The 21,186-nt window shown below is 36.6% G+C and overlaps 1 protein-coding gene across 1 annotated transcript; it reads left to right on the top strand.

Annotated features, from left to right (window-relative positions):
* Positions 1-482: 482 nt before the first annotated feature.
* On the top strand, positions 483-12,581 carry LOC107777959 (putative inactive purple acid phosphatase 27). The gene is made up of 12 exons (XM_016598132.2): positions 483-854; positions 1,609-1,700; positions 6,356-6,431; positions 6,902-7,024; positions 7,875-7,967; positions 8,203-8,332; positions 9,011-9,092; positions 9,177-9,309; positions 10,020-10,225; positions 10,386-10,511; positions 11,219-11,528; positions 12,191-12,581. Exons 1-12 carry the CDS (start codon positions 633-635, stop codon positions 12,494-12,496), a joined length of 1,899 nt encoding a protein of 632 aa, XP_016453618.1. The 5' UTR covers positions 483-632; the 3' UTR covers positions 12,497-12,581.
* Positions 12,582-21,186: the final 8,605 nt, after the last annotated feature.

Below are 21,186 nucleotides of genomic sequence, written 5' to 3'. Positions count from 1 at the left end.
TTTATGCATATAATAACTTAAAAAATAGAGTATTAATATATTACAGTTGATTAATTAAACTTATGGTGTAATTTGTTTTACACAATTAAATTATACTCCGTATAACTTAAATCTGTTTAAATATTGACGTGACCCAACATTCCGGCTTCCTTTCTAAGAGCCCGTTTGGATAGGCTTTGTTTTAAGTGACTTTTAAGCCATAAATTAGGAATTCTAACTTTTTGCTTTTGGCTTGTTTTTGTCATTTTAGCTTAAAAATAAGTGCTTAAAAGCACTTTTTTACTTTATCCAAACACTACAAAATGACTTAAAATCTATTTTAACTTTAAAGCACTTAAAACAAGTCAATCCAAACGGACTCTTACTTATATATGAATTTAACTTAAATACACGGACAACATAAATATTTTTTAAACTACCAAATTATTCAATAGACATCTTACCACAAAAGGTGATCTGAGTATATAAATTAAACCCTTCTTATACATATGTAGTAGATAATTAAGACAGTGTAAATATAGAGATATATAAGCTAATCTCTTATTATATATGCTTATAAGATCCAAATATTTCACACACAAAATCCAGACTCGCCTTCTCTAATAAAAGAAAGAGGAGGGAGAGAAAAAACAATGAGGAACCAATTATACTTGTTATTTTGGGTTTTAGTTGTTGCGTTGACTTTGATAAATAGTGTTGTTTCTGTTCAAGAATATATTAGTTTGGGACAACATGATCATATCCAAATCCAAGGGGAACAGCCATTGTCAAGAATTCAAATCCACAAAACTGTTGTTGCTCTTCGTCAATCTGCCTCCATTAAAGTCGATGGACCTGCTCTTCTTGGCTCTAAGGTAACATTTATATACTGATATTCTGCATCACAACATCTTCTTGTTTTCTTCTTCTCTGCTTTTCTGCCCTCTAGATATTTGGCAAGAATATTGGACGGTGTCACTGCTATATATCCCCGTGTGTGTGTATGACTCTTGAGTCTTGATAATGTTCTTACCCATACGTGGGGTCCTTTGGTTACAAACAAATTATCTCATGATTAATTATCCCCGGATTAGTTATCTCCTTTTATGGGGATAAAAAAAAATACGATAATAATCCCCCCTTATATTCCCATTACAATCTCGGGATAATTAATCCCGGGAATGGTTGTGTGACTCTTTGAGTCTTGATAATGTTCTTACCCATATGTGGGATCCTTTGGTTGCAAACAAGTTATTTTATGATTAATTATCCCGAGATTAGTTATTTTGGGATTAGTTATCCCCTCTGATAAAAATAAAAAGAAATACTATAATCTGTTATACTACGATTTTATCTCTACCAAATATGAGATAATCTCATTTCAAATTTAGTTTCGAGATTAATTATTTCTTATCCCTCGTACCAAACGAGCAAGAGAGAAAGGAAGGGAAAAAATACAAGGTGAAAAATAGAGAAAGGAAGGAAAAATAAATAAATTTCGTTGCTTTATGTTCTTTTCCTCTAACTTGTACCAACCAGATATATATTCTATAGTTTCGTCTCTTTCTCTGCCTCTTATTTTTCCTTTTTTGTTATTGGAATTATAATATGTAAATTTTGGTATGATAGGGAGAAGATGTTGAATGGGTCACAGTAAACCTTCAGAATGGAAAGCCTACAAATGATGATTGGGTTGGCGTATTTTCTCCTGCAAAGTTCAAGTAAATGTCTTAAGCCCTTTAAAAGTACTCCAATACTTTTAAAATTGATAGATAAATTCTTATAATTCAATACTTTAATATATATAATTTTCTTGGAGTGTAAGTTCAACAACATAATCCAGGAACTGTATATGAATGTGAGGCTTGATGCATCGGTCATCGTTTCAAATATATTGGGTCAATAATACAGGGAAATGGGGAGATTGATGAGAACATAACAAACTGTCTTGGAGGGTGAATGAAATGGAGGCTTGCTTCCGATGTCTTGTGTGATAAGAATATGCCACTAAAACTTAAACGTAAGTTCTATAAGGTGGTGGTTTGACCGACTATGTTGTATAGAGCGGAGTGTTGGGCGGTCAAGAACTCTCATGTTCAGAAGATGAAAGTAGCTGAAATGAAGATGTTGAGATAGATATGTGGGCATACCAGGTTAGATAAGATTAGAAATAAAGTTATTCGGAAAAAAGTGGGAGTGACCCTCGTGGAGGATAAGATGGGAGAGGCGAGACTGAGATGGTTTGAGGCATATGAAAAGGAGAAGCACATATGCCCCGGTTAGGAGGTGTGAGAGGTTAGCCTTGGTGGAGTATGAGGATAGGTAGAGGTAAGCTAAAGAAGTATTTGATGGAGGTGATTAGGCAGATCATGGTGCAGTTGGAGCTTATCGAGGACATAACCCTTGATAGGAGAGTGTGGAAGTTGAGAATTAGGGTGGAAGGTTAGTAGGCAGTCGAGTATTTCCCTTTTTCTTTCTCAAATCAGTTGCACTAGTGTTAGCATGATAGCTCTCTATTCTTGGATTGCTGGTACTACCTATTATTTGATTTCATTCTTTCACTTCGATTTTATTAATATGTTGTTGCTATTACCTGTTGTTATTTTAGTCAAGGGTCTATCGAAAACAACTTTTCCGTCGTTTTAGAGCAGGATTAAGGTCTGCATATACACTATACTCCCAAATTTCACTTGTGAAAACTCACTGGGTTTATAGTTATTATTAGTGTTTTATATATTTAATTGTTTTTAGTTATTTTATACATAGAGATGGGAAATGATAGAGAAGATCACAAGGTAGAGACTCAAACTCCAACAAGTTGAGGCAGCCAACCAATAAATCATAATTTCCCCAATATTCTTTGTTAAATTTCACTAGGTGCGTTTTTTGACTGAAATACACAAACAACTTATTATATTTGTCTATATTTTTCACTTAAACACCTCAACTTAGTACTAACTTATTAGCGATTTGATGTTTTTGCAAAACATGCATTTAAAGTGTTATTTGTGCGTCATGCCCATTTATAATTTTCAATTTAAAAAAATAATTTTTTTAGATATTTTATGTGCAAAAGAGATAGCATAAAAATAAATCTATCGTATATATAAAAAAAAAAGAAATAGGAGCATAAACTTAAAATAAGTTTGTAAAGAGCCAAAAAAAAAAAAAAATTGATCCGCATTTAAACCAGCGGCAAAATTACACCTATTTTGGCATGCCCCCATCAGTGTTAAACAAAAGGGCAAAAATAAACGAACTTCCAGACAAACATAATCCAAAATCCGAAAATACGTCGTCGGTGTTGCTCCGGTCGTCGCCGTTAATGGAATTGGGCGAGAGTTTGCTGAGGGTGATACTCTTTGGAGTGAACTCCCCGCTTGGTTATTTTGTTGATTCTGGCAGTGATGTCATTTAATGGTGATGGTCCTTCAAGGAATTCCCAAGCTCAGTTTCTTAAAGGTCCATTTCTCCATTTTTCATTATTTTAATTTCAGAATATTGTGATTTTGCGGCATGGAATTGAGTGAAGAAAAGGTGTTATGCTCTGTGTCTCTACTTCGCGATTCAGTATACTATCTGCTTTTATGTCCTTTTTAATTGTTAAAAGTACTAGTATATTGAAGATTAGCTGCAAGAAAATGTAGATGATAGCCAAATACATTTTCAGGGCCAGTAGTCGGTAGGCAGGGGCGTACCCATTGCATGGGCTACGGGTTCCCGGGAACCCAGCGTAGACCCTGTATTTATATTAAGAAATTCACTAAATATTGGTAAATATCTTACCGTGAACCCAGTTATTATTATATATTAATATAAAATTACGGCAGGAACCCATAAGCCTCAAATCCTGGATCCGCCTCTGTCGGTAGGGAGGGGTTTTAGCTCCTGGTAGCATGACTTAACAGAGAGCTTGCTCTGGCATCCCGTTCCCAGGATAGAGAATAGGTCTTGGCACTAAGAATGGGGAGTTATGCAGTTGCAGTAGAAGTGAGCATAGACTGTCTATTTTCCAATCATTTAATCTGATATTCCTACCCTATTCTGAACTCTAATATGAAACTAAGTCCTCATAGTCTAAAAAAGTTGGATTTCAATCCTTTGGAGGCGATTGGCCCAGCCATGGGTCTATCCAAAATCTTGCTTTTGTACCATTTCGATTGCCACAGAAGTATCGAGTTGAAAGGAACTCCATTGTGCTCTCATATGTTCCAGATACCACAAAAGACAGGGAATTGCAATTGTGATCTATGGGTTAAGAAGACCTTATTTTTTTAACATTAACATTCCCCCACAAAGCCCCAACTATTGATTCTCCAAAGCCATTTGTTCTGCAAGATTAAAGATTGAGTCCTCAAGTCCTTGACTCACATTCACCTGTAGGGATGGTAATTGGGCAGGGCAAGCTTTGACCTGCTAAAGCTGTTGATCCGCCTTGCCCTGCTCATTTAGCATTTTTTCAAAATTTTGCCCCGCCCTATTTAGCATTTTTTCAAAATTTTGCGCTGCCATATCCTGTTTAGCATTTTCTCAAAATTTTGCCTTGCTGCCCTATTTAGCATTTTCTCAAAAATTTGCCTTGTCGTGCCCTATTTAACATTTTTTCAAAAATTTGCCTTCTCATGCGCTGCCCCGTTTAGACTCTCCTTCATTTTTTTTATTTTTTATTTTGCAATATTTTATCTTTTTGACTTTTTTTAATGAAATATTCAAAATTAACACGTGAATAAGAGTTGTCTATGTATATTGTTCGAATAAAATATGTTTCTGCCACTTGCGAAAGCCAATGAAACCAGCTTTGTCTCTACAGTCTTGAGCCTATTTGCAAGAAATTTGGACAGCACCTTGTAAAAGCTTCCAATTTAACTAATCGCTCTGTAATCCTTCAACTCCTTAGCACCATCATTCCATGGAATAAGAGCAATATATGATGCATTTAGACTTTGCACAAAACTACATGAGAACATAAGCAGTTTATTGCATCGGAGCCTTTTGATAATGGCCCAACATCTTTTGTAGAATTCTATGGTAAGTCCATCTGGGCTGAGTGCTTTATCCCCATTGCATCCACATTCCTTGAAGATCTCCACTGTGCAATCACCAGCATAGAGTCCTTGATAAGCCTCAGAATCTCGTTGCAGATTTGTTCCTCCTCTTCTAAGATAGTGCCATTTGCCTCCAACTTTTCAATGTGATTGTATCGCTTGGGTGCATTAGCCATCTTGTGAAAACAGTTATATTTTTAATCTTCGTGGTGTATCCAAAGGCATCTTGACTTCTGTCTCCAAGAAATTTCCTCAACAACAACAACAACAACAACCCAGTATAATCCCACTTAGTGGGGTCTGGGGAGGGTAGTGTGTACGCAGACCTTACCCCTACCCTAGGGTAGAGAGACTGTTTCCAAATAGACCCCCGGCATCCTTCCCTCCAAGAAATTTCCTCAAATTTGACTATTTCTTCCATTTCCAAATGAAGACCAACTTTCAAAATCATCTCATTATCTTAAGTCTCTGTTCTCGGCATTTTTATCTAAGGTTTGCATTGTCCATAGAATCTCCGATCTCTTGTTCTCAAGCCCTCCAAAGGTGTTAAAATTCCAATCTTTCAACTTAACCTTGAGGTGCTGAAGTTTGTCTCGAAGATATAACCCGAGCTGCCTTGGATGAGTATAGATCCCACCAGGCCTTAGAAACTGCTTCTGAATTGAAGGGGACCAAACAGAAACATGAGAGATACCCGAAGAAGATCCTTATCTTTCTCTTCCCTTTTTCGGAAGAAAGATGGGATTCGAACAAAATCAATCTATCTGGATCTGAAGTGTCAATTCCAACGAGTTTTGAACTGAAAAAAAGAAAAGAATTATTGATTTTGAAATGGTTTGCCATCTGAGATGAATCTATTATCTTGATTTATCCACCATATATAACAATGAACTTTGTCCACCACCATTAAACGTAATAGAGCTTAGCTTAACTGCAGTTCATGATACAATGGAGTATGTTTTTTCTATACAATGGAGTATCTTAGACAGGATGAAATGAGAATTTCTCGAGCTGTTGGCTCCCCGCAGATTGCGGGAAGTAGCGCAGTCGGCCATAGTTGTTCCATCTTTGTCTTTTACTTCTTAGCTTAATCAATTTACTTTTTTTTTTTTTTTTTGAGTTTTGCAAGCCTTTTGGGAGTTATCTATCACACACTTTCTTTTCCATCCCATCCAAAAGAATTAACCGTGTTCATACTTACTTTCACGTAACTTAAATATCTACTCTACTGGTTAGTCATACAGGTTTTCTACCGATTTGCTTTGGTGGGAAAGTTTACTCTAGCTTATGTTTTTTCGGGTTAGTCTAACATGTAAATGATTCTACTGCAGCGAATCCATTTGTCCCCCACAAACCATCAAAGAACAACAATCTGGAGCTCCATTTATATGTACTGCCCCTTTAAAGGTATGTCTAACAACTTGGAGTTCCATGTTGATGGACTTTCCTATGAGTCTGGATACATTTTTATTCCCTGGTCTCAAAGTAATGTAGATTCTTTTGTTTTCCGAAAATTATCTTGGAGTGAATAGACAGCTAAAATAATGGATACATTTTTATTCCCTGGTCTCAAATTAACGTAGATTCTATATTAGCCAATCTCTTACAATTTATACAACACTTATCATTTTATTACATTCCAAAATGTTTGATACTATTTTATATTTATACAATTTTCACAACACCAAAGTTTATACTTTCACATGACTTATCAACTTCACTTTTTTTTCTTTTAATAACATTAATATGTATACATCATAAATTATGTGTCCTGTCAAATATTTTATAAAGGATATGTTACTTGAAATATTATCTGTCTCAGCAACCAAAAAAAAGTCTTTATGTAGGTCTATTTGATTTTCTTTATTCTCTTTCAGTTCAAATTTGCAAATTACAGCAATGACAAGTACACAGAGACAGGGAAAACTTCACTGAGTTTCCGGCTAATTAACCAGCGTGGGGATTTCTCATTTGCCTTATTCTCCAGGGGTTTGTCAAATGTAAGTATATTTCCATATTCTGCAAATTATGATGAGTAATATTTTATTTAGTGAAATTGATTTTATTATTGTATGTGTCGTCATTTGAATTTCTGTATAATGTTATAGTGCTCTTTAGCTATATGTTTCAAGAACAGGAAAATGCTTCTGAATGTGATGGAAATATGTTGACCTTACTTGAATCTTTTGTATATTAACTTTAACCTTTATAGATAACCGAAAGTTGTAGTTGAGCAAGGTATTTTCCCTTATTAGTTTTTGGATTTAACTTATATCAACTGACAAATAGAATGAAGTGTTACACTAAACAACAACAATATACTCAGTATAATCCCACATAGTGGGGTTTGGGGAGGGTAATGTATACGTTGACCTTACTCCTACCTTGTGAAGATAGAGAGACTGTTTTCAATAGACCCAATGAAGTGTTACACTATCAGTACAATTTAACCTGCTATTAAAAGTTACCTGTCTTATTTTTCAGGTTATTAATTCCCTTTTTATGGGTAGTTATCTGAAATTATCTTTTAAATAACCTGATAGTGTTAAAAAAAATTCAGTGTTAGGATATAGAATTCAAACTGGTTTTTTCCTTTTAGAAAACCAAATCTTTCAATACCGAAGTAACTAGAACTAATCAAGAATGACTATAAATTGGACACAGTGAAAGTCAAACTGTATTCGTCTAAATTAATTACTTCAGCTTCTCCAAGTTGGTGCAAATACTTGAGGTTTGTAAGATATTTTACTTCATGCCAATGATCATTATGGTGTCTCTTTGTCCTATGTTTTACAAAGGATTTTTTGAATCAGACTTGGATATGCACTAAAAGATTCATGTATGTTACAGCCTAAGTTGATAGCCATCTCAAATTACATCGCATTTGCCAATCCGAAAGCACCTCTTTATCCGCGTCTTGCTCTTGGGAAGTCATGGGATATAGTAAGTTTTTCTTTTGTTATGCATCTATGATTATTTGCAGCGGTGTTCTTTTTTCCTTAAGATACGTCTGTGCTTTATTAGCCTATGATAGGCTTCAGTACCAAGATTAAATGTAGTAGCGTGTCAAGGGGATTGATTCATTGGTTCCTTAAATTGGAGAATTCATGCTAAATTGTTAAGCATCCTATCCAGTGGTCGTATCAAACCACGCGATTAACTTATGGGTTTCTCCTAGATGACTGTTACTTGGACAAGTGGTTACAACATTGATGAGGCTGTTCCATTCGTCGAATGGGGTTGGAAAGGCCAATTGCAACAACGCTCCCCAGCAGGGACACTGACATTTCATCGGAACAGCATGTGTGGTATGAGAATTTCTATACAACAACTGTTCTGATCAGCGATAATGATTTTATGCAACTGCCATGTGCATGCACGCAATGTTCTTTCTTGGTGGGGTGGGGGCTCATAGGCAGAGCATATTTTTTTTATGTTTATATGTTTAGACTAAGTTCACACTCATTGTTAAAAAGGAGTAGATAGTGCAGTGGTATCTTGGATCCTAGTCTGGTTGTTTAAGGTTACCGTTTACAAAAGATGATGCCATTTTTTCCATGTTAACAGACGGTCAAAGGTTTCCACAAACCTTAGCCACTCTATCAGGCACATATGTGTAATAGATCCCCCTATGATTCTTCTCAGATTCTAGCTTATTCCTTTACCTCTGGTATGCTCTTATTTCCACAAGTTTCAGTTGAACACCCTATTCCTTGCTTGTATTTAGTACTAGAACTAACTCTGCACCTATCTTTAAATCCTAGGTGATCAAGTTTGATATGACACTTTTTGGCAAAAGCATGTTACTGTACCTAACAAGTATTTCCTTCCACTTTCCAAGGGATCAAATAATTCAGGTTTCCTCTCAACAAAATAAATTAAAAGGCATAATGGAGAGAATAGTTGAAATGATTCAAGAGCTCTTGTCTTAGTATTATGTATTCATTTTGCATTTACATACTGAATAATTATGAACACGTTTGTAGGACCGCCTGCTAGAACTGTGGGCTGGCGTGATCCTGGATTCATACATACAAGCTTCCTGAAGGATTTGTGGCCAAATGTGGTGTAAGTTTTTCTGGTGGTCCATTTCTCTAGCAGCAAGTTACTTCATCATTGACATGTACAGCCTTTTCTATTCGTGAATTTCAGGCACACATATAAGTTGGGTCACTTGTTAAGCAATGGTTCAATTGTTTGGAGCAAGCAATATTCATTTAAATCTGCCCCATTTCCAGGACAAGAGTCACAGCAACGTGTTGTGATATTTGGAGACATGGGGAAGGTAATTCACTATTATTAGCTGTTCTTCTAACACAATGCAAATGTTTTTTTATCTTTCTTTCTAAACCTTGAAGAATGTAGTTTTCCCATACATGAAACAGATAAAAATTTCATCACGGTGAGTTTCCAGTTATGGTAAAGAAAAAAATAAACATATAGCTGTACCATGTCTGATTTTATGGGAGGATGAGATGTGTGCACAAATCGTACCATTAAAATTAATTTACCATCCAAAATTTGAAAAGTGTGGCTACAATGAGAAATAAATTGCTCTTGTAAAACAGAAGATGAAAGAAAAATGTATATAGGTTGAACAAGAAAATGAAGAGGAGCAAACGAAGGTGCAAACTTCATATGTGATGCAACTGTATGCTACATGGGTAAACTTAAAAAGCTGGGATGCAAGATATGCACAAGTTATCATATATACTTGCATGAGCTCAAGCTGAGGCTATTGCCTTAGAGTGAATGGACCATTGTAACTGGAATCTTTCATTTTCTTAGACAGAATTCTTTCAGTAGCATTGTACCACACCACCGGGTGGCTCGCCTGAATGCCGAACTAACTTTATATTCCAATTCTTGAATTAGCATCTAAGTCTAATTGCCAAGATCTTTGTTCTTAGCTTATGATCAGTCAATTGTAAACCTTTAAAATACTTTGTGTCCACTGAATTGATTAAAAAAATGTAATTCTTTTTGTTGTTTCAGCAAGAGCGTGATGGTTCAAACGAATATGCTGATTATCAGCCTGGCTCACTTATGACAACAGACACCCTTATTAAGGACCTAGATAACATTGACATAGTTTTCCTTATTGGAGATCTCCCCTATGCGAATGGCTATATCTCACAATGGGACCAATTTACAGCACAGGTGGAACCAATAACATCTAAAGTGCCCTTCATGATTGCAAGGTCTGTTCATTATCAAGAATGTCTTTGTGCTTGTGAATAGTCCGCTTTTGATTATTTGATATTGTATTTCACATATTTCTTGCTTTACATTTTCGTTCTTTTTTTTGGAAGATATAGTTATTGTTCTTCTAACTGTCTGCGAAGAGAATTTATTTTGCAGTGGTAATCATGAAAGAACTTGGGAGAACAGTGGATCAATATACAATGGTCGTGACTCAGGTGGAGAATGTGGTGTACCAGCTGAAACATTATACTATGTTCCAGCAGAAAACAGAGCTAAGTTCTGGTATGTGATTCATGTACTTAATTGTAGCAAAGTGTGACAACTTAAGATCAATCTGAAAACACACACACATGTAAGCAAGTGATAATAATATGCGGAAAGATTATAAGAGCATTGGGTAGGGGGAAAAAGCAACTTTAAAAATTTCAAATGATAGATACTAATACAGTTTTGAACTTTAATATTCATCTTTCATGTTTATCATATGTGTAGGGGACACTTAGGGGAGCTTCCTGGGTGCATAATGCGAGATAACTAGATGTCAATGCTAAGGCTTTGCTTGGGATAAGCTTAAGTCCCTGAAGTTAAGTAAAATGCAGGCTAACCACTTCACCATACTTAAATGATGCTTCAGTAGTCATCATTAAGTCTATAGAGGGTTATCCTGCCCAATTGACCTATTTAGTTTACAAGTTAAAATCCTACAATAATTCTGCTCCAGTCCTTGGGAAGAATGCTGCCTTCATTTGAACTTGTGTGTCATGTTACTTCTCAGTGTTTCTGTCACACTACAAGAACTACTATACCTTAGTCCCAAGCAAGTTGGGATCGACTATATGAATCCTCACTATCCATGTCACTCTCATCTCGGTCCAATAATATAGTGTTCATGTGTTTTGTCACAGTGATTTCCCTTTTTTTCCTTGTGAACTCCAGTTTACCTTAGTGAACATGTCGATTTTAGCATGAGGTGTATATCTTTTTGACAGGTACGCAGCAGATTATGGCATGTTTCACTTCTGCATAGGAGACACTGAGCATGACTGGAGAGAGGGATCTGAACAGTACAAGTTCATTGAGAAATGCTTTGCATCAGCCAATAGACATAAACAACCTTGGTTGATTTTTGCCGCTCATCGTGTTCTTGGTTACTCTTCTAATGATTGGTATGCTAAGGAAGGCTCATTTGAAGAGCCCATGGGAAGGGAGCACTTGCAGAAACTCTGGCAGAAATATAAGGTTGATATGGCATTTTATGGGCACGTCCATAACTATGAAAGAGTTTGCCGAATTTACCAGGTATGCTCTATATTTCTAGACATGGTAATTTCATCCTTTTTCCACAATTTTTGACTCTACTTGATTTTACACATTTTTCTTGTTGCTAACTTAATTCAAGTTGTCGTTGAAATTCACTACTCATTTTGGTCTCTTCTGTTCACTAGATATACTAGAGTTTCATCTTTCTCTTTTCTCCTTGTGGCATTCCTAGGTGTCCTTAGTGTATAGTTGATGCTTAAGTTCACGTAGTTGTAATTGTTTCCATGATTCTTACTATTTCATGTGTAGTAAGTATGGGCATAAACATGCCTAGATACCCGAAAACTAGTTCTCCCGAAAAAGTAGAAATGATATGACTTATGATACCGGGACCAGGCAGAATGGGAATATATACCTCCGGATGACCGAACCTATTCCTACTAAACATGGACAACACTTCAACCCTAAGAAAAGGATTTAAACTTTGCAGCCATTGTGAAATGATGTTATTTTACTTGGTGAAATGATATTTGAAGGGGCAGGCTTGAATTATAGAGCAATATGTACAATGAGGATTCCTATAGGCAACCCCAACTTGCTTGGGGTTGGGTCGTACTTCTTGTAATGAAATGATACTGTTATTTCACTTATTTGTTTGAACAATCATTCATTTTATTGTTGTCAAATTGTCGTATGAACAGAATCAATGTGTGAACAAGGAGACATCACACTACTCGGGCGTAGTGAACGGAACAATTCATGTTGTTGTTGGTGGAGGAGGAAGCCATTTGAATCAATTCACCACCATTAACACCACATGGAGTGTGTTCAAAGATTATGACTGGGGATTTGTCAAACTTACAGCATTTAACCAATCTTCCCTTCTCTTTGAGTACAAGAAGAGCAGAGATGGAAAGGTGTATGATTCTTTTACAATCTCAAGAGACTATAAAGATGTCTTAGCTTGTGTCCATGATGGCTGTGAACCAACTACTTTGGCTAGTTAAACTCGTGTGTCTACAAGTGTATGTAGCAAGGCAGAAAGTACCTTCAACATTTATTTTTTTGGTTTAATCATTCAGTACTAATCCGTAGTCGTGCTGAGTAGATATACTAGGGATAAAGGGGGTTGATTTGGTACGAGGGATAAGAGATAATTAATTCCGGGATTAAATTTGAGATGCGTTTATCCCACGCTTGGTTGGGATAAAATTGCGGTATAATTCATCTCGGGATTAGTTATTTTGGGATTGTAGTGTTATTTTTATCCCTATGGAAAGGTGGGTTAACAATCCCGAAATAACTAATTCCGGGACAATTAATCCTGCAATAACTTATTTCCCAGCCCTACGAACCAATATTTAAACTTGTACTTTTTTTTTCCTCTTACTGTGTCTCGTGGCTTTCATATTGCCTTCTCTTAAGTGGATGTAATCATGTAACCACCAGTTTTTTCTTATAATATAAAATAAAGAAAGAGGGTCAATTTGAGTAACTAATAGATTTTCTTTCACAAAGTAAATAATGAAAAGAAACCAACTACTCCATATAAAGCTGCGGTCCTAGTTCTACTTGATATAATCTTGATTCTTGTAACACTTCAATTAAAACTGTGATCTTTTGCTCACCAGGAAATGTTGTTCATATCCAAACCATTTAAGAGAAAAGCGAATTAAATTCCAAACTTTATTTAACTTCTACTCAATTTATTATTTCTTAGTGAGATGAAGAGATCATGAAGGAACAGTACCAAAGAAAATACTTGATGCTAGTATTATGTTAAGGAATACAAGCAAACACACATCAGAACATAAAAATTAGTGTAGAGGGTGTGTGGATTGACTTATAAAAAGTAGCTTTTTAATCTAAAAGCCAAAAGTCATAAGTTGGCAATACCTAATCTTTGACTTTGGCTTATTTTTGTACTTTTTATGCCTAAAAGTAAGTGTTTAAGCACTTTTTATCATTGTCAAACATCGTACAAACCAAAAAAGTGCTTAAAAGCCCATAAGCACTTAAAATAAGTCAATTCAAACACCCCAGTAGCCTCTATATCTTTTGCTTTCCTTTAAATTTTTGTATAGACCATCAAGGATTGTGCTAGGATGAATAAAATTTTTTTTACTCTTAACCATAACTTTCGAATTCGTGATCTAGAATGAAAAAACCCTTAGTAGGGGTGCTTTCCCTTAAATAGGTCTTACCCCACAGAGAATTTAGATTACTTGTGTTAGAGGGTCCAGTCACAGCAAATCAGTCACAGGTTTTGTTATCGGGAGTTGGTACCTCCTGTTTTACTGTTTCCCTTTTGGTGTAAGCTAAATTATTGTTACTTTACTTCGCAATAGTTAAACCTTTAAACTAGGATACTAGTTACCACGTGTTTCCTTCTAGTTTGATTTGTGTACGTTGTGCACTAGCGAGTCTTCTCTAGATTGTTGTAGGTGTAGTGGCTGCAGTCTGGGATGATAGAATAAGGGCATGTCCTCGGGTGGGGCAGAGTGTGGGGTGGGGTTCAGGGGGTGGGTCGGGTTGCAGGGGAGGTAGAGGGGGAAAGGGAGCCTATAGGTTGAGAATCGGGTCATGGAACATAGGTTCACTAACGAGTAAATCCATAGAGTTGGCGAAAATCCTGCAGAAGAGGAAGATTAATATAGCGTGTGTCCAGGAGACTAGGTGGATCGGATCGAGGGCGAAAAACGTGGATGGGTATAAGTTGTGGTACTCTGGTGTCCTGAGGGGTAAGAATGGAGTGGGTATCCTGGTAGATAGCCATCTTAGGGAGTCCGTGGTAGAGGTCAGGCGGGTGAATGATAGGCTAATGACTATTAAGTTGGTGGTGGGTGAGGGTACTTTAAATGTCATTAGCGCGTACGCACCACAAGCAGGCTTGGATGAGGATATTAAAAGGAAATTTTGGGAGGGGTTGGATGAGATTGTTCGTAGTATACCGCCTTCTGAGAGGTTATTCATAGGAGGGGATTTCAATGGTCATATTGGGTTATCTGCAGGTGGGTACACGGAGGTGCATGGCGGATTTGGTTTCGGAGAGCGGAACGTAGGGGGCATTGCGCTGCTGGACTTTGCCAAGGCTTTCAATCTAGTCATTGCAAACTCGAGTTTTACGAAGCGGGATGAACATTTGGTTACTTACCAAAGTTCGGTGGCGAAGACTCAGATTGACTATCTACTCCTCAGGAGATGCGACAGAAGGTTGTGCGAGGACTGCAAGGTTATCCCAGGTGAGACCCTCTCAACGCAGCATAGGCTTTTGGTGATGGACATTTGTATTAGGATAAGGAGAAAGAAGAGGTCAGTACAAGGACGCCCCAGGATTAGGTGGGGCGCCTTAACTAAGGATAAAGCTAAAGAGTTGGAAGGAAGGTTATCGGCAATGGGAGCTTGGAGAAGTAGTGGGGACGCGAGCACAATGTGGTCGACGACGGCGGACTGTATAAGAAAGGCGGCGAGAGAGGTATTAGGGATATCTACGGGTCACTATGGTGGACACAAAGGAGATTGGTGGTGGAATGCAGTTGTCCAAGGTAAAGTGGAATCAAAGAAGGCGGCTTACCTAAGGTTAGTAGGGAGCACTGACGAGGAGGAGAAGAGAGAGAACAGTCAAAGGTATAAGGTAGCTAGGAAGGAGGCAAAGATGGCAGTGACGGAGGCTAAGACAACAGCTTTTACTCGTATGTATGAGGAGCTAAGGAACAAAGGTGGGGAGAAGAAGTTATTCCGACTCGCTAAGGCGAGAGAGAGGACAACTCGGGATCTGGACCAAGTGAGGTGCATAAAAGATGATGACGGCAAAGTTTTGATGGGAGATGACCAGATTAAGAGGAGGTGTCAGACATACTTTCATAAACTTCTAAGTGAAGAAGGGGATCAGGATATTATACTTGGGGAATCGAGGAATGCCGACAGTCACCGTGAAGTAAGTAATTGTAGGGACATTGAGATCGATGAAGTCATGGAGGCAATGCGTAAGATGAGAAGGGGCAGAGCTACCGGGCCAGACGAAATTCCGGTTGAACTGTGGAGGTGTGTGGGTAGAGCAGGCTTGGAATGGCTTACTGCATTGTTTAGTGTTATATTCAAGACTAATAAAATGCCTGAAGAGTGGAGGTGGAGTACAATGGTCCCGTTGTATAAGAACAAAGGTGATGTCCAGAGCTGTAACAACTATAGGGGCATCAAATTACTAAGTCATACCATGAAAGTTTGGGAGAGAGTGGTAGAAATGAGAGTGCGAAGGACGGTGTCTATTTCAGACAACCAGTTCGAGTTCATGCCGGGACGATCTACCACAGAAGCTATCCACCTTATTAGGAGGATGGTGGAACAGTACAGAGATAAGAAGAAGGATCTCCACATGGTGTTTATTGATCTGGAGAAAGCGTACGATAAGGTTCCTAGGAAGGTCCTATGGAGCTGCTTAGAGGATAAAGGGGTACCGAGTAACTATATTAGGGTGATTAAAGACATGTATGATGGAGCTAAGACTCGGGTTAGGACAGTAGGAGGCGACTCTGAACAATTTCCAATTATTACGGGGTTGCACCAAGGGTCTGCGCTCAGCTCATTCCTATTTGCCCTGGTGATGGATGCGCTGACTCATCATATTCAAGGGGAGGTTCCATGGTGCATGCTATTTGCTGATGACATTATTCTAATTGACGAGACAAGAGGCGGCGTCAACGAGAGGCTAGAGATTTGGAGACATGCTCTTGAGTCTAAAGGTTTCAAGTTGAGTAGGACGAAGACGGAATACCTCGAGTGCAAATTTGGAGTTGAGCCGACGGAAGCGGGAGTTGAAGTGAGGCTTGACTCTCAAGTCATTCCCAAGAAAGGTAGTTTCAAGTACCTTGGATCGGTTATTCAGGGGATCGGGGAGATTGACGAGGATGTCACACACCGTATAGGGGTGGGGTGGATGAAGTGGAGGTTAGCGTCGGGAGTCTTGTGTGACAAGAAAGTGCCACTGTTACTAAAGGGAAATTTTTATAGAGCAGTGGTTAGGCCTGCCATGTTGTATGGAACTGAATGTTGGCCGGTAAAGAACTCACACACCCAGAAGATGAAAGTAGCAGAGATGAGGATGTTGAGGTGGATGTGCGGGCATACAAGGATGGATAAGATTAGGAATGAAGATATTCGAGAGAAGGTGGGTGTGGCCCCCATGGAGGACAAGATGCGGGAAGTGAGACTCAGATGGTTCGGGCACATTCAGAGGAGGAGCACTGATGCACCGGTGAGGAGGTGTGAGCGACTGGCTGTAGTGGGCACGCGGAGAGGTAGAGGGAGACCAAACGTATGGTTCTGTAGGATTACTGAGGACATGACATGGCACGACTTAGAATTACTGAGGACATGGCCCTTGATAGGGATTTATGGAGGTCGAGCATTAGGGTTGTAGGTTAGGGGAGAGTGTGAATATTTCTACAACACAATAGAGGGAGACTATCCAGTTAGGAGTTAGACTAGGAATGTCATTGGTCGTCTATTGAGGCAGGGCTTTACCTTCTAGTTGTACTATACCAGCCATCTATTTCGTATTTTCGTATTTAATATCCTATATTTCATATTTCATATCTCTTATATATTGTTGTTATTTTTATTACGCATTTTATGGTACTAATATATCATCTCCTATTGTTTTTTGAGCCGAGGGTCTCCTGGAAACAGCCTCCCTACCCTTCGGGGTAGGGGTAAGGTCTGTGTACATATTACCCTCCCCAGACCCCACTTGTGGGATTATACTGGGTCGTTGTTGTTGTTGTTGTTGTGTTAGAGGGTCCAGAATACTAATGGTTTATATATATGTCTTGGACAAGCACAAATCAAAACAAGAAAGTAGAAATAGTAAAAGTTGCACGGGGCATCCTATTTGATCGCCTCCATTTAACATGTACCCATTTTTTAAATTTTTTTTATCTAGCACCCAAAGTTTAAACAACTTTAGGTCTTTTTCTCCTCCTCCTCTTCCTCTTCCTCCCTCTTCTTATTCGGGTGACAATGATTTTATATAATGTTTGTGAACATATTTTAAGGTAGTTTATGATATTTTACAATGGTGAGCTGCTGTGGCGCTTTATTTTTTATTACTGCTTAGGGTTTCTTCTTCTTCTTTTTCTTAATTGCAAAATGGGTTCGTTAGATTTATTGTTGTTTTGACAAATTGATGATTGGGGTTTGGTCTTGATGATATTTGGAGGTTATGTTTCAAATGTGAACTCATTTGGAGTAGATTTAGGTGTTAAATCGTATACTAGATGGTTAAAACTCGAAGAACAAATTTCTGTTTCTGGGCAATTTGTACTTCAGGCCTATTTGGCCTTAAGTGCACGAACACGTTAGTTGCACTTCAAACCTATTTGGCTTTAAATGCATCTGAAGTACAATTTTGTCACGTCAGACTTATTGTCCTTAAGTGCATCTGAAGTACAATTTTGTCACGTCAGACTTATTGGCCTTAGGTGCATGAAACTATTGGTTGCACACTTGCACTTCAGACCTATTTGGCCTTAAGTGCATCTGAAGTGCAATTTCTACTTCAGACTTATTGTCCTTAAGTGCATGAAACCATTGGTTGCAGTTTTGACCTATTTGGCCTTAAGTGCATCTGAAGTGCAATTTTTTCACTTCAGACTAATTTTTTTTTAACTTCAGACCCGATAAGTCTGAAGTTGATCATAAAGTCGATAGGCTTGCAAAATAGGTATAGGTTCAATTATGACCCCAAATTCAGGGATGGATGCAAAAGCCCCGTAGAAATAACGTCCAATTTGTTGGCTGTCGAAAAATAGCCACTATCCTCGAGTTTCAACTTTTACTCAAATAAAAGTTCATAACAGTGTTTTGGATTTTCAACTAAGGACAGTAATTATTTTTCAATTATTACTTGAAAAATGACTATTTGTAAATTTAAAGAAATTAGCGAACAAAATATACTAAGAAAAAAAAAAAAAAAAACATTGGCTCGTGCACAGCACGGGACACACCACATATAGTATATTAATGAATACCATAATGACAAGCACATTGTTTTTTTCCCTCGATGGCAAGATCATAGCAGAAACATGTGAATTGTCACAAACTAGTCTAATCTTTGTATCTTTCAAGCATCGACATTTTGCTTTTTTCTAAAATGTATGTACGGACAAATTCATATAATAATAAACCAAATTGAATAAAATAATGGAATGCAATTATATTATATTATGAAATGTTTAACGTATACATAGAACTTTTTTGAATGTGCGTTGGACAAGTTGGGCTGCTAGCTATACAGCCGCCATTAAGATAATACATTTTTATATTCCATATCACATCCTACAATAACTAGCATAGTTAATGATAAAAAACAATTATACCATTGTTATGATAAAAATCAAAATATGGTGGATGTCTACTCTTCCTCCATGATCTTTCTCTCAAATGGTTAATGACATATTTTCTATGTTCAATGACATATTCCATGACATATTTTCTTCATTTTTCATGCCTATATAAAGGTCTTGTAATAGATAGGAAAATACACACAATTGAAGAAGAAAATCTCTTCCTTCTCTCTATCTCTATTCTTGTTCATGTTTTACTAAGTTGCTTTTATTTTTTGTTCATGCTTTACTAAATTGCTTTTATTTCTTGTTCATGCTTTACTAAATTATTTTTATTTCATAACACGTTATCAGCACGAGTCTCTAACCAGTGTGTATATATATATATATATATATATATATATATATATATATATATATATATATATATATATATATATATATATATATATATCTACAAAAAAATTCTACATCCGGAAAGATTACAATTCGAAGTCATACATATCATCACATGGTTAAATGTAAAGAGAAACTACATATGATAAGTAATGAAATGTAAGAAGGTATGATTATCTTATACTTGTCATTCCTTTAAAATCTCATATGCACACAACTTCGTACTACACCTGTATTGCATAAGCACATATTAATATTACATCTTTTATATCACATGAATGGAATAAAATTTTCGAAGTTCTATATGTGAAAATCATAGTAGCAGTTAATTGTTGATATGATGCATGTCATGGTAACCAAGGATATTTTATATAAATTGTCCTATGCATATTTATGTGTTAACTATCTTCAATCTGTCCTGCCGCTTTAAACATTTTCTTTTACTTGGATGAATATTTTTTTTCCTTTTGGATTTTTACACTTGCATATAGTACAAAAAAAGGAATAAAAAATAAAATAAAATTGGTCATACTGATTAAAAGCATAAATCATCTTGAAGAAAACAAGAAATACTTCACATCTTTATCTAGGTTGATTAATTAGTACTTCTTTGATATTTGGAAAACAAACCAGCTATTTGAAAGTATACTTCATAATTTATGGTCGTATCATTTGAAAGCAAACAATGATTAGTATGATTACTAGAAGAGGTATTTTTGAGTATCCATGACCTACTTGATGCTTGCTACTGACTTACCATTTTTAAGTATTTTATATGAATGATGCACAAGCTACAACTGGTAAGTTGTTACCTATAATGTCACTTTTCAGGTAATATAAATGCTGAATTTATGTATTAGTACTATATATGTGTTAGGTGTACTTTTGATAAATTTATTCACTAATTGTTTGGTTGAATTGAGTGAAGGAAAGTCATGGCGTTAAATCAAATCCAATAGGTAGGGTATACTCCGAAAACAACAATATTTTTGAGAGAGACTCAATAAATATTATGACAATGATTTTATAATCCTTTTAAACTCTTATAGAATTTAGAAGAAATATTCTGACTACAAACGGTTGTATTTCATATAGATGCTACAAATAATTAATAAAGATTTACACTAATTTGAGATTTGTACACTTATTTAAGAAAGCAAATTTGATTTGCTAAGTTGCAAATTAGTTGTGTATAACTTTCTTGGCATCTGATTGAAATTAAGGCTTGAGAATCAATCTCAATATTGTTTAGTCTATTATGCCATTGATTGAGGGTAAGACATGGGGATCAAGTCCTGATGCTCCATAATGATAAGAGTTGGGTTTGAGTCCCAATTTATTATGGTCTAACATGCCTTTATATTGGTAAGACATTGGGTTTGAGTCCCAATGTACCATATTGATGATATAATGATGACTAAAGAAAAATAATATATTTTTCATGAAAAGGCATGAAAATTGTCCAACTTGATTTGTTTCATTCTTGAAGTGAATGTGATAACAATGCATAATAAGTTTCAATGAAGACAATTGGTTGAACAATGAACGCGGGCGTTCCAAATATCAAAATAATAATAATCATCACTATGATTATAAAAGGAGAACAATAAGGGTTCTCAAAATAGTCCTTCAAAATGTGAAGGCAATGCTTACCATCAAATTGGTATGAAAATAATAAAGCACGTCGCTGATTATGATCCATTCCTTGAAGAGAATGTGACTTATGATAAGCATTGAGAATGCAAATCCATTCCTAAAGTTGAATGTGGCAATATGTGATAAAAGCAGTGAATAAAGACATGCAATTCATGATTATATGAATACCACACAACTCACCTCTAAGGGAGGTTTGAGTAACATAAAGAGAATAAATATTATTGTGTGGTTACATGAATATGTCATTGGTCGCGTACATGTGATATGCCAAATATTATTTTGTCATGCCTTATAAAAGTTAT

This window comes from Nicotiana tabacum, chromosome 18 (genome assembly GCF_000715075.1).
Source record: "Nicotiana tabacum cultivar K326 chromosome 18, ASM71507v2, whole genome shotgun sequence".
Taxonomy (NCBI): Eukaryota; Viridiplantae; Streptophyta; class Magnoliopsida; order Solanales; family Solanaceae; genus Nicotiana; species Nicotiana tabacum.
The sequence above is the reverse complement of the archived record's forward strand: the minus strand, read 5'-3'. Positions and strand labels throughout refer to the sequence as shown.